The sequence below is a fragment of the Panulirus ornatus genome, chromosome 17 (genome assembly GCF_036320965.1).
Source record: "Panulirus ornatus isolate Po-2019 chromosome 17, ASM3632096v1, whole genome shotgun sequence".
Lineage (NCBI taxonomy): Eukaryota > Metazoa > Arthropoda > Malacostraca > Decapoda > Palinuridae > Panulirus > Panulirus ornatus.
Genome location: NC_092240.1, coordinates 51,624,995 through 51,638,901, shown reverse-complemented (window position 1 = coordinate 51,638,901; position 13,907 = coordinate 51,624,995). Strand labels below are relative to the sequence as shown.

Sequence of the window (13,907 nt, the reverse complement as noted above, 5' to 3'; positions counted from 1 at the left end):
TGAAGACGGGGAAAAAAGAATGTAAAAACCTTTTTCCCTCCACTTGAGGACGCTTGGCCTCAAGCAACATTCTTCCCGGTGCCATCGTGGTTGATGTGGGCTGCTCGACACTGTTTGTATGGAGAGAAAAGCTTTTTTTTTTTTCTTTTTTTTTTTTTCATTCGTTATGTATTCTGTATGATATGACTTTAAACTATACCCCCAAACCCTTTATAAATTCGTCACTCTTAGTTTTTCTATGGGATTAAGGAACTTTTGGAATTATAATATATAAATATATATATATAATATATATATAATAAAATATAATATATATATTATATTTTTACACTAGGCATCATAGAAAGACAATGTTTTTTTATTTTTAATGATACTAGATGACCATTTTTTCCCTTTTTCTCCCCTTTCCCGCCTAAGCATTTTTTATTCTATTAAAATAATATATATATATAATATATATAAAAAATAATATATAAATATATATATATATATATACTGGCTCGGGGAAACCAGCCATTTCGACTGGGGTATTCAGAGGTCGGAATGCAGTGATACGAGGCATTGGAAAATTAATTTCAAATGTCAGATTACGTGTCTTGGGCATCAAAGTTCTTTGGGGGGAAGCGAAGTAATGTTTGCAGTGTTGACGAATGGCATCCCTTTAGAAAGAAGACGAAAAAAGTGTAGCTCGAGCTGTCAAGGGAACGACTTCAATGTTGATGTCTGTTTACAGGGTTTTTTTAAAATTAGTTTTAAAGGGGCGAAATTTTTTCGTGCTTGTTAAGTCATCAGTGTCTGTTAACATGGGTTTTAAGATTAGGGTTTAAAGGAGCGATTATTTCGTGCTTGTTAAGTCATCAGTGCTTTAACAGGGGTTTTAAATTAGGGTTTAAGGACGATTATTTGTGTTGTTAAATCCCAATTTTGTGAAGTTTATTTGGTTTGGTTTGGGGGAAATTTTTTCGTGTTTTTTTTGGGGGGGGGGGGGGGAATCGGATTGGGTGGTTTTAAAGGGGTAAGCTATTCATTTCGATTTAAGGGTTTTTTGGGGGCGGTAAAAGATTGGTTTGGATGGGAAGAGGGCTATGCCATGAAAAGGGAAACCCGATACCAAGTATGTTGGAGTTTTTATTTTTGAATTGTTTAGGAAGCTGTCCTCTCTCTCCCCGGTAAAAAACGTGCCCCCCTTTTTTTTGGCGATTGCCCCGAGCAAAACCTTATTAAATCTGGGTTCTCTTTTCGTATGTTTGAATTATCTTTTATATATAATATAATAAATTAAATATATATATAATATAAATATATTTAAAATATAATATATATACAATAGAAACGGGAAACCTAACTGTCATTTGGCAAAGTACGCCGTTAACTTGAAAAGCTGAGTGTCAAAACAACTTATTTTTTTCTATATTTATTCTGTACTGTCCCAATTTTCTCATAATTATTATATTCCTTAAAGATAGGCTGGGCTGTAAAGATCCCTAGGGACAAATTAAGTTGTTAGTATTAGCAATTCACCCTACATATTCACCTAAAATAGCATTTGTTAATAAGATGTTACCCAATAAACACACCAATATATCAAATATCTTGGACCTTCCCATCATAGTACATCATTATTCTTTCACAATTCATAAAAAAGATTGAATAAAAACATTTTCCTGCAAAATGTCTTTTATAACTTTCTCGTTCTGTTTAAATAATATGGATGTTCATGTTAGATCTGCACAGTGATGGTTTTGGTTGATTTAACTCTAAGTGGAAATATTTACCATTTCTCTCGATAACTCTGTTTCTTCAAGAGTCAAAGCCCCTGTCTTTTCGAAAATTCACTTAATCAATGTACCTATAGATTAATTAAGTTCAAGTGAATTGATTGATTAATATCACATAGAAGTTTTGACTTTGAGAATCAGACCTAATGAACAGATGAGAAGGATTGTATATGTTGGACGTTTTAATTCCTAACACAATTGTCCAAACCAAGATGGACTTATTGATTGACTTTGTTTACATTTTCAGTATGTTGTTTATAGGTGGAAATTATAGAAGTGCTATCATTCTTCTTTACTGTACAGTATGACACCCTCACAAAGGATTATCAGTGTGTTGATACACATGAAGTGTGGTGCAGGTCCTGCCAACTCTCGTTCTTGTATTCTTGGCGCGGATAACTCTAGGGTCCAGTTTAACAGTGACCGTAACTGTAGCAAGGTTCTGCAGATCTCTTGTTACGGTAGTAGTAACTTTGCCCATATGAGTCGTAGGGACTGTAGTAACTGTCTGAAGCCTCTGGTTCTGCAGATCTCTTGTTACGGTAGTAGTAACTTTGCCATATGAGTCGTAGGGACTGTAGTAACTGTCTGAAGCCTCTGGGTCTGCAGATCTCTTGTTACGGTAGTAGTAACTTTGTCCATATGAGCCGTAGGGATTGTAGTAAACGTCTGAAGCCTCTGGTTCTGCAGATCTCTTGTTACGGTAGTAGTAACTTTGCCCATATGAGTCGTAGGGACTGTAGTAACGTCTGAAGCCTCTGGTTCTGCAGATCTCTTCTGACGGTAGTAGTAACTTTGCCCATATGAGTCGTAGGGACTGTAGTAAACGTCTGAAGCCTTTGGTTCTGCAGATCTCTTGTTACGGTAGTAGTAACTTTGCCCATATGAGTCGTAGGGACTGTAGTAAACGTCTGAAGCCTTTGGTTCTGCAGATCTCTTGTTACGGTAGTAGTAACTTTGCCATATGAGTCGTAGGGACTGTAGTAACGTCTGAAGCCTCTGGGTCTGCAGATCTCTTGTACGGTAGTAGTAACTTTGCCCATATGAGTGTAGGGATTGTAGTAAACGTCTGAAGCCTCTGGGTCTGCAGATCTCTTGTACGGTAGTAGTAACTTTGCCCATATGAGTGTAGGGATTGTAGTAAACGTCTGAAGCCTCTGGGTCTGCAGATCTCTTGTTACGGTTGTAGTAACTTTGCCCATATGAGTGTAGGGATTGTAGTAAACGTCTGAAGCCTTTGGTTCTGCAGATCTCTTCTGACGGTAGTAGTAACTTTGCCCATATGAGTCGTAGGGACTGTAGTAACTGTCTGAAGCCTTTGGTTCTGCAGATCTCTTCTGACGGTAGTAGTAACTTTGCCCATATGAGTCGTAGGGACTGTAGTAACCGTCTGAAGCCTCTGGTTCTGCAGATCTCTTGTACGGTAGTAGTAACTTTGCCATATGAGTCGTAGGGACTGTAGTAACGTCTGAAGCCTCTGGTTCTGCAGATCTCTTCTGACGGTAGTAGTAACTTTGCCATATGAGTCGTAGGGACTGTAGTAACGTCTGAAGCCTCTGGTTCTGCAGATCTCTTGTTACGTAGTAGTAACTTTGCCATATGAGTCGTAGGGATTGTAGTAAACGTCTGAAGCCTCTGGTTCTGCAGATCTCTTGTACGGTAGTAGTAACTTTGCCCATATGAGTGTAGGGATTGTAGTAAACGTCTGAAGCCTCTGGTTCTGCAGATCTCTTCTGACGGTAGTAGTAACTTTGCCATATGAGTCGTAGGGATTGTAGTAAACGTCTGAAGCCTCTGGTTCTGCAGATCTCTTCTGACGGTAGTAGTAACTTTGCCCATATGAGTCGTAGGGACTGTAGTAACCGTCTGAAGCCTCTGGGTCTGCAGATCTCTTGTTACGGTAGTAGTAACTTTGCCCATATGAGTGTAGGGATTGTAGTAAACGTCTGAAGCCTCTGGGTCTGCAGATCTCTTGTACGGTAGTAGTAACTTTGCCATATGAGTCGTAGGGATTGTAGTAAACGTCTGAAGCCTCTGGTTCTGCAGATCTCTTGTACGGTAGTAGTAACTTTGCCCATATGAGTGTAGGGATTGTAGTAAACGTCTGAAGCCTCTGGGTCTGCAGATCTCTTGTTACGTAGTAGTAACTTTGCCATATGAGTCGTAGGGATTGTAGTAAACGTCTGAAGCCTTTGGTTCTGCAGATCTCTTGTACGGTAGTAGTAACTTTGCCATATGAGTCGTAGGGACTGTAGTAACTGTCTGAAGCCTTTGGTTCTGCAGATCTCTTGTTACGTAGTAGTAACTTTGCCATATGAGTCGTAGGGATTGTAGTAAACGTCTGAAGCCTCTGGGTCTGCAGATCTCTTGTTACGTAGTAGTAACTTTGCCATATGAGTCGTAGGGACTGTAGTAAACGTCTGAAGCCTTTGGTTCTGCAGATCTCTTGTACGGTAGTAGTAACTTTGCCCATATGAGTGTAGGGATTGTAGTAACTGTCTGAAGCCTTTGGTTCTGCAGATCTCTTGTTACGGTAGTAGTAACTTTGCCCATATGAGTCGTAGGGACTGTAGTAACTGTCTGAAGCCTTTGGTTCTGCAGATCTCTTCTGACGGTAGTAGTAACTTTGCCCATATGAGTCGTAGGGACTGTAGTAAACGTCTGAAGCCTCTGGGTCTGCAGATCTCTTGTTACGGTAGTAGTAACTTTGCCCATATGAGTCGTAGGGACTGTAGTAACGTCTGAAGCCTCTGGGTCTGCAGATCTCTTGTTACGGTAGTAGTTAGAAGATTCATAGCTCACATATGGATAAACCACCTCACTAGGCTCCGCCTCTCGCTTCTCAGTGGGAGAAGCGCAAGCGGCAGCCGCCAGGAACACAATTACCTGAGTAATAAGAAATTATATTTAGATACCTTCATAAAATCCTGAACACTTTCTCCATTATATTGTGTCACTTGAATTTTTCATATGGCTGCAAAAAGCAGTGTAAAATTAAAAATGACTTTTATGATATCAATCTGGTACATTGATTCGCCGACACTACCACATTTGTAGACCATGAGCCATAAGGTGATACATGAGTGAGAGACTGAGAGGGGGTTAAGACTCACCAGGAACTTCATGGTTGTATGATCGTCCACTGTGGCCACAGCTGAGCGAGTGTGTCTCACAGTAAGTGTGCCGCTGCTTTTATAGGTGAGCGGAAGCATAAGACCTTGACTGTAGCCTCGTTCTTCTGAGGAAACTGTAAGTTTCTCGTGGTTTACCTCGTATGGCTCTTTCTTGCTCTTTTAACCTTATGTACCTCTAGATAGTGTTGTGATTTATACGGCGCGTCATTTGATAATAATCCTAAGAGTAATGGGTAATTATAAATGACAAGGCAGATCTCCGCCAAGTCTTGCATAGGGTTAATGAGTTATATATTAAATACCGAGGAAGTACATGCAAGTTAGTTGGGTTGCAAGCAATTGTGTGCATAATCTGTTTGCTTTGAAGAATGTATGTGAGAAATACTTAGAAAAAAACAGATGGATTTAGATGAAGTTTATATGGATCTGGAGAAAGCGTATGTTTGACTTGATAGAGATGCTTTGTGGAAGGTCTTGAAAATATATGGTATGGGAGGGAAGCTGCTAGAAGCATTGAGCACTTTTTTATCAAGGGTTTAAGGCATGTGTACGAGTAGGGAAGAGAAGTGACAGCAGGGATATTGAAGACGTACGTGGCAGAGAATGATTTGTTGAAAGAGAGAGATGAAGATGAGAACATGAAAATTTTTGTGAAAGTGGTCGAGAAGGAGGATAGGTTTTCTTTTGTCACCATGGTTGTTAAATTTCTTTATGGATGAGGCAGTTAGGGAGGTAAATGCAAGAGTCCCTGAGAGAAGGATGAGAGAACTTGGGAAGTGAGTCAGCTGTTGTTCGCCGATGATACATCTCTGGTGGCTGATTCGAGTGAGAAACTGCAGAGGTTGGTGACTGAGTTTGGGAGAGTGTGTGAAAGAAGCAAGTTAAGAGGAAATGTGAGTAAGAGCAAGGTTATTAGGTACACTAAGGTTGAGGGACACGTTAGTTGGGATGTAAGTTTGAATGGAAGAAATTTAGAGGAATAGAAGTGTTTGAGATACCTGGGAATGGACCTGGCAGGCGAATGGAACCATGGAAGCGGAAGTGAGTCATAGGGTGGGGAAGGAGGTAAGAATGGATATATATAATATATATATATATATATATATATATATATATATATATATATATATATATATATATATATATATATACTGGCTCGGGAAGCCAGCCATTTCGACTGGGCTGTTCGAGAGGTCGGTAAGTGCAGTGAGTACGAGGCAGTTGGAAAATAAGTGTTCAACTGCTCAGATTACGTGTCTTGGGCATCAAAGTTCTTTGGGGTAAGCTGAAGTAATGTTTGCAATGTTGACGAGATGGGCGATCTCCTTCAGAAAGAAGACGAGAAAGTGTAGCTCGAGCGTGTCAAGGGAAGCGTACTTCATATGATGTATATCTGTTTACATGGGTTTTAAGATTAGGTTAATGGAGCGATTATTTCGTGCTTGTTAAGTCATCAATGTCTGTTGACATGGGTTAATTGAAGATTAGGTTAATGGAGCGATTATTTCGTGCTTGTTAAGTCATCACAATCTGGAGTTGATGGGTGTGTGTGTGGGGGGGGGGGGGGGAATCGTGATTGGATAGGTTATAGGAGTAAGCTATTCATTTCTGATTAAGGATTGGTGGTCGGTTAAAGATTGGGTTTGGATGGGAGAGGTCTATGCTCATGAAAAGAACCAGATACCAAGTATGTTGGAGTGGATTTGTATTGTAGGAAGCTGTCTCTCTCTCCCCGTAAGCGTGCACTTTTTTGCGATTGCTGAGCAGCCTGTGATTATTCTGGTTGCTCTGTTTCGTATGGTTGAATATTATCTTTATATATATATATAATATATATATATATATATGTATATATATATATATATATATATATATATATATATTAACTTGAAATGTACGTTATATTATCTTGTTTATAAAGCCTGTCTTGTGTTGGGCCAAATGTGAATGACGAGGTTGAGAAAAACTTATCTGAAAGTGGCTCAGTCATACATAGACCCCGTTCAGATACCTGAAAGCTAGTGGCACACCAGGGGCCTGCCGAACTAAGAAGTGGATAAGCTCGGTTCACCCTTCCCGCTGTGGCCTTTGGGATTCATCTACAATAGAAACGGGAAACCTACTGCATTTGGGCAAAGTACCCGTTAACTTGAATAGCTGAGTGTCTTAAACAACTTATTTTTTCTATATTTTTGTGTACTGTCAATTTTCTCATAATTATTTCCTTAAAGATAGGCTGGGCTGTAAAGATCCCTAGGGACAAATTAAAGTTGTTAGTATTAGCAATTCATCCTACATATTCACTTTAAAATAGCATTTTTTATAAGATGTTTACCCAATAAACACATCAATATATCAAATATCTAGGACCTCCCCCACATAGTACATCATTATTTCTTCACATTTCATAAAAAAGATTGATAAAACATTTTCTTGCCAAATGTCTTTTAACTTCTCGTTCTGTTTACAATAATATGGATGTTCAATGTTAGATATGGCACAGTGGATGGTTTGGTTGATTTACTCTAAGTGGAAATATTTACCATTTCTCTCGATAACTCTGTGTTCTTCAAGGAGTCAAAGCCCCTGTCTTTTCGAAAATTCACTTTATCAATGTTCCTATTCATTAATTATTTCAAGTGAATTGATTGATTAATATCTCCATGAAGTTTTGACTTTGAGAATCCCACCTATGAACAGATGAGAAGGATTGTATATGTTGGACGTTTTAATTCCTAACACAATTGTCCAAACCAAGTTGGACTTATTGATTGACTTTGTTTACATTTTCAGTATGTTGTTTATAGGTGGAAATTATAGAAGTGCTATCATTCTTCTTTACTGTACAGTATGACACCCTCACAAAGGATTATCAGTGTGTTGATACACATGAAGTGTGGTGCAGGTCCTGCCAACTCTCGTTCTTGTATTCTTGGCGCGGATAACTCTAGGGTCCAGTTTAACAGTGACCGTAACTGTAGCAAGGTTCTGCAGATCTCTTGTTACGGTAGTAGTAACTTTGCCCATATGAGTCGTAGGGATTGTAGTAAACGTCTGAAGCCTTTGGTTCTGCAGATCTCTTGTTACGGTAGTAGTAACTTTGCCCATATGAGTCGTAGGGATTGTAGTAAACGTCTGAAGCCTCTGGTTCTGCAGATCTCTTCTGACGGTAGTAGTAACTTTGCCCATATGAGTCGTAGGGACTGTAGTAAACGTCTGAAGCCTCTGGTTCTGCAGATCTCTTGTTACGGTAGTAGTTAGAAGATTCATAGCTCACATATGGATAAACCACCTCACTAGGCTCCGCCTCTCGCTTCTCAGTGGGAGAAGCGCAAGCGGCAGCCGCCAGGAACACAATTACCTGAGTAATAAGAAATTATATTTAGATACCTTCATAAAATCCTGAACACTTTCTCCATTATATTGTGTCACTTGAATTTTTCATATGGCTGCAAAAGCAGTGTAAAATTAAAATGACTTTTATGATATCAATCTGGTACATTGATTCGCCGACACTACCACATTTGTAGACCATGAGCCATAAGGTGATACATGAGTGAGAGACTGAGAGGGGGTTAAGACTCACCAGGAACTTCATGGTTGTATGATCGTCCACTGTGGCCACAGCTGAGCGAGTGTGTCTCACAGTAAGTGTGCCGCTGCTTTTATAGGTGAGCGGAAGCATAAGACCTTGACTGTAGCCTCGTTCTTCTGAGGAAACTGTAAGTTTCTCGTGGTTTACCTCGTATGGCTCTTTCTTGCTCTTTTAACCTTATGTACCTCTAGATAGTGTTGTGATTTATACGGCGCGTCATTTGATAATAATCCTAAGAGTAATGGGTAATTATAAATGACAAGGCAGATCTCCGCCAAGTCTTGCATAGGGTTAATGAGTTATATATTAAATACCGAGGAAGTACATGCAAGTTAGTTGGGTTGCAAGCCATTGTGTGCATAATCTGTTTGCTTTGAAGAATGTATGTGAGAAATACTTAGAAAAAAACAGATGGATTTAGATGAAGTTTATATGGATCTGGAGAAAGCGTATGTTTGACTTGATATAGATGCTTTGTGGAAGGTCTTGAAAAATATATGGTATGGGAGGGAAGCTGCTAGAAGCATTGAGCACTTTTTTATCAAGGGTTTAAGGCATGTGTACGAGTAGGGAAGAGAAGTGACAGCAGGGATATTGAAGACGTACGTGGCAGAGAATGATTTGTTGAAAGAGAGAGATGAAGATGAGAACATAAAAATTTTTGTGAAAGTGGTCGAGAAGGAGGATAGGTTTTCTTTTGTCACCATGGTTGTTAAATTTCTTTATGGATGAGGCAGTTAGGGAGGTAAATGCAAGAGTCCCTGAGAGAAGGATGAGAGAGCTTGGGAAGTGAGTCAGCTGTTGTTCGCCGATGATACATCTCTGGTGGCTGATTCGAGTGAGAAACTGCAGAGGTTGGTGACTGAGTTTGGGAGAGTGTGTGAAAGAAGCAAGTTAAGAGGAAATGTGAGTAAGAGCAAGGTTATTAGGTACACTAAGGTTGAGGGACACGTTAGTTGGGATGTAAGTTTGAATGGAAGAAATTTAGAGGAATAGAAGTGTTTGAGATACCTGGGAATGGACCTGGCAGCGAATGGAACCATGGAAGCGGAAGTGAGTCATAGGGTGGGGAAGGGGCGAAGGTATTTAGAGCAATGAGGAATGTGTGGAAAGACAGAACATTATCTCGGAGAGCAAAAATGGGAATGTTTGAAGGAATAAAAGTATTTCAGTAATTTTATATAGTTGCAATGCATGGGCTTTAGATAGGGTTGTGCGAAGGAAGGTGGATGTGTTGGAAATGAAATGTTTGAGGACAAGATGTGGTATGCGGTGATTTCATTGGTTATGTAATGAAAGGGTAAGGGAGATGTTCGGTAATAAAGAGGGTGTGGTTTACATGAGTTTACATAAGAATGACAGACACCAGGGGGGTCTGATTGGCCCACAACTGTGTTGTCTGAAAAAAAAAAAAAAAAAAAGCAATTCCACTCAGTATCTTTTTTATGCTAACACCGACTCCCAGGTGCTGCACATTTGCTTTCTAGTGTCCTCGTTACTGCTGTCCTTTATTCTTTAATTTCTGGCGTTTTTATTATTATTATTATTATTATTATTATTATTATTATTATTATTATTATTATTATCATTATTATTATTATTATTATCATTATTATTATTATTTTCAGCGTATACTTGAATTTATGAAACATATGTCTAAACACATGTCCAACAATGTTGTATGGTTGCGAGGCGTGGGCTATGGATAGAGTTGTGCGCAGGAGGATGGATGTGCTGGAAATGAGATGTTTGAGGACAATGTGTGGTGTGAGGTGGTTTGATCGAGTAAGTAACGTAAGGGTAAGAGAGATGTGTGGAAATAAAAAGAGCGTGGTTGAGAGAGCAGAAGAGGGTGTTTTGAAATGGTTTGGGCACATGGAGAGAATGAGTGAGGAAAGATTTGACCAAGAGGATATATGTGTCGGAGGGGAGGGAACGAGGAGAAGAGGGAGACCAAAATTGGAGTGGAAAGATGGAGTGAAAAAAGATTTGTGTGATCGGGGCCTGAACATGCAAGAGGGTGAAAGGAGGGCAAGGAATAGAGTGAATTGGAGCGATGTGGTATACAGGGGTTGACGTGCTGTCAGTGGAGTGAATCAAGGCATGTGAAGCGTCTGGGGTAAACCATGGAAAGCTGTGTAGGTATGTATATTTGCGTGTGTGGACGTGTGTATGTACATGTGTATGGGGGGGGGGGGTTGGGCCATTTCTTTCGTCTGTTTCCTTGCGCTACCTCGCAAACGCGGGAGACAGCGACAAAGAATAAAAAAAAAAAAAAAAAAAAATGTCTAAATGACCTTTGAAAGTATTTATAGTCTTAGCATTCACTACGTCTGACGGTAAGTTATTCTAGTGCTCAAACACCAATAGGAAAAGAAGCTTTTTCCTACTTCCATACTACATCTTTAATCTTTGAGTTTTATTCCATTTGTCCTGGTAACCGTATTTTCTTGTCTTTGGAAAAGATGCTCGTGGTTTACTTTATTACTTTATCGGACTTATTCAGAATTTTCAACACTTGGGTTAAGTCGCCGCGAAGTCTCACGTCTTTTAAGGGAGAAGAGACGATCCAGTCGTTTCAGCCTCTCTTCGTATACCAGATTTCTAAGGGATGACATCAGTATTGTTACACGTCTTTGTACTTGCTCTGATTTTTTTTCCCTCGTCTTTTTTATTCTTATAGTTTGGGGACCAAAACTGGACTGCCTATCCAAGATGTGGTCTTACTAAAGAATCATAAAATGTTAGCATTGTTTCTGGTGTCTTGTAACCTATGTTCCTAGCTATGAAACCTAACAACATTAGGTTGCCTTTTTTACTTGCTGCTTGACACTGTTCAGTGTAGTTTCAGATTGGTGCTAATGACACCTTAAGGGTCCTTCCTTCAATTACTGTAGTTAGAGACTTTCCGAATAGTTTGTAGTCGTAACGTATATTCCTGTCTCCAAAGTGCATAACTTTACACTTGTCTATTGTATACTTTATTTTCCCTCTGTCTGACCACTCTGCCTGGTAGGTGAAGATCTCTTTGAATCATTTTGCAGTCCCGCCTGTTTACAGCTCTACCTCCTACTTTAGTATCGTCAACAGATTTGGAGTTCTTAGATGTGAGACCGAGTTCTAAGTCATTATAGTATAATATGAAAAGAATTGGGCCTTGGGCGTGTTGAAATGGTTTGGACATATGGAGAGAATGAGTGAGGAAAGGTTGACAGAGAGGATATATGTGCCAGAGGTGGAGGGAACGAGGATAAGTGGGAGCCCAAATTGGAGGGGGAAGGATGGCGTGAAAAAGATTTTGAGCCATCGGGATTGAACATGCAGGAGGGTGAAGGGCGTGAACGGAATAGAGTGAATTGGAACAGTGTGGTATACTAGGTCAATGTGCCGTCAATGACTAACTGAACCAGAGCACGTGAAGCGTCTGGGGTAAACCATGGAAAGGTCTGTGGGGCCTGGATGTGGATAGGGAGCTGTGGTTTCGGTGCATTACACATGACAGCTCGTGTATAGTTGTGAGCGGATGTGGCCTTCCTTCGTTTGTTTCTTGGCGCTACCTCACTGACTCGGGGCATGGTGATGCCGTTTCCTGAAAGGGGGGGGGGGGGGGGCGAGGTGGCGCCGGGAATGGATGAAGACGGTATACAAGTATGAAGATGTACACTCGGCCACAGGAGTTCGCGACCACTTACCTCGTATGTGTATCATCTGAGCTGGTAACGCTGTGTGGAAGGGAGGAACAAAAAAAGGGGTAAGGATCATATAGTAGAAAATATAAGTCAAATTGTTCATGTAGGAAGGTCTAGTGGTGTGTCTGGCATCACCAGGCTTGTAAATGACCAACCATGGATGTTATTGGACGTCATAGGTCGTCATGCTGCCGAGTTCTGTAGTTGTCGTACTGCAGCCGAGGGCACTTCATCCGGTAACGAACCGTGTTATGCGAGACCCGGTCGTTATAACGCAAGCTCCTGCTGCGCACAGGGGACCAGCGAAGGCGCACTGTGAATGGAGACATTGCGGAGGGAGAGTAGATTGAAGAAGGGAGGAGGAGGAGAAGGAAGAAGAAGAAGAGGCGGAGGAGGAAGAAGAAGAAGAAGAAGAGGCGGAGGAGGAGGAAGAAGAAGAAGAAGAGGCTGAGGAGGAGGAAGAAGAAGAAGAAGAGGCGGAGGAGGAGGAAGAAGAAGAAGAAGAGGCGGAGGAGGAGGAGGAAGAAGAAGAAGAGGCGGAGGAGGAGGAAGAAGAAGAAGAAGAGGCTGAGGAGGAAGAAGAAGAAGAAGAAGAGGCGGAGGAGGAGGAAGAAGAAGAAGAAGAGGCGGAGGAGGAGGAGGAAGAAGAAGAAGAGGCGGAGGAGGAGGAAGAAGAAGAAGAAGAGGCTGAGGAGGAGGAAGAAGAAGAAGAAGAGGCTGAGGAGGAGGAAGAAGAAGAAGAAGAGGCTGAGGAGGAGGAAGAAGAAGAAGAAGAGGCTGAGAAGGAGGAAGAAGAAGAAGAAGAGGCGGAGGAGGAGGAAGAAGAAGAAGAAGAAGAGGCGGAGGAGGAGGAGGAAGAGGAGTTGGTGGTGGGGCGTCATGCAGACCAGAACTTCGAAAGTAGGAGGGAAAAGAGAATATGTGTATGAAGGTGCATGATGTATGGTGAGAGAGAGAGAGAGAGAGAGAGAGCCACTGCATTTATTTATTCCACCCATTTCCTCTTGTCAGCTGCCTGCTACACCTGCTTAGCTAGTTGGGAGAAGATCTCTTGTCTTTGATATTTACCGGGGGAATATCTTAGATATTCGATGGGGAAAATATCTTGTCTTTGATATTCACTGGGGAATATCTTAGATATTCGATGGGGAAAATATCTTGTCTTTGATATTCACTGGGGAATATCTTAGATATTCGGTGGGGAAAATATCTTGTCTTTAATATTCAGTGGGGAATATCTTAGATATTCGGTGGGGAAAATATCTTGTCTTTAATATTCAGTGGGAACATCTTAGATATTCGGTGGGGAAAATATCTTGTCTTTAATATTTGTGAACATCTTAGATATTCGGTGGGGAAAATATCTTGTCTTTAATATTCACTGGGGAATATCTTAGATATTCGATGGGGGAATATCTTTTGTTTTCATCATCTAACTGGCATCTACGTAAATGATCCTATCTCCAGCTATGCTTTTGCCTCTACGCACATCTACAATCATCCCTCTGCGCACATCTACAATCATCCCTCTACGCACATCTACAATCATCCCTCTGCGTACATCTACAATCATCCCTCTACGCACATCTACAATCATCCCTCTGCGCACATCTACAATCATCCCTCTGCGCACATCTACAATCATGCCTCTACGCACATCTCCAATCATCCCTCTGCGCACACCTACAATCATCCCTCTGCGCACATCTAC

General features: G+C 40.8%; 2 protein-coding genes across 2 annotated transcripts; both read right to left on the bottom strand.

The window, feature by feature from the left end:
* Window positions 1-4,148: 4,148 nt before the first annotated feature.
* Window positions 4,149-5,941, bottom strand: LOC139754445 (uncharacterized). The gene is made up of 2 exons (XM_071671718.1): window positions 4,892-5,941; window positions 4,149-4,664 (listed from the first exon to the last, which is right to left on the bottom strand). Exons 1-2 carry the CDS (start codon window positions 4,988-4,990, stop codon window positions 4,149-4,151), a joined length of 615 nt encoding a protein of 204 aa, XP_071527819.1. The 5' UTR covers window positions 4,991-5,941.
* Window positions 5,942-7,738: 1,797 nt separating this feature from the next.
* LOC139754751 (uncharacterized) lies at window positions 7,739-9,565 on the bottom strand. Its single transcript, XM_071672512.1, has 2 exons — window positions 8,499-9,565; window positions 7,739-8,273 (listed from the first exon to the last, which is right to left on the bottom strand). The coding sequence occupies exons 1-2, from the start codon at window positions 8,595-8,597 to the stop codon at window positions 7,872-7,874; spliced, it is 501 nt and encodes a 166-aa protein (XP_071528613.1). The 5' UTR covers window positions 8,598-9,565; the 3' UTR covers window positions 7,739-7,871.
* Between the last annotated feature and the right edge of the window lie 4,342 nt (window positions 9,566-13,907).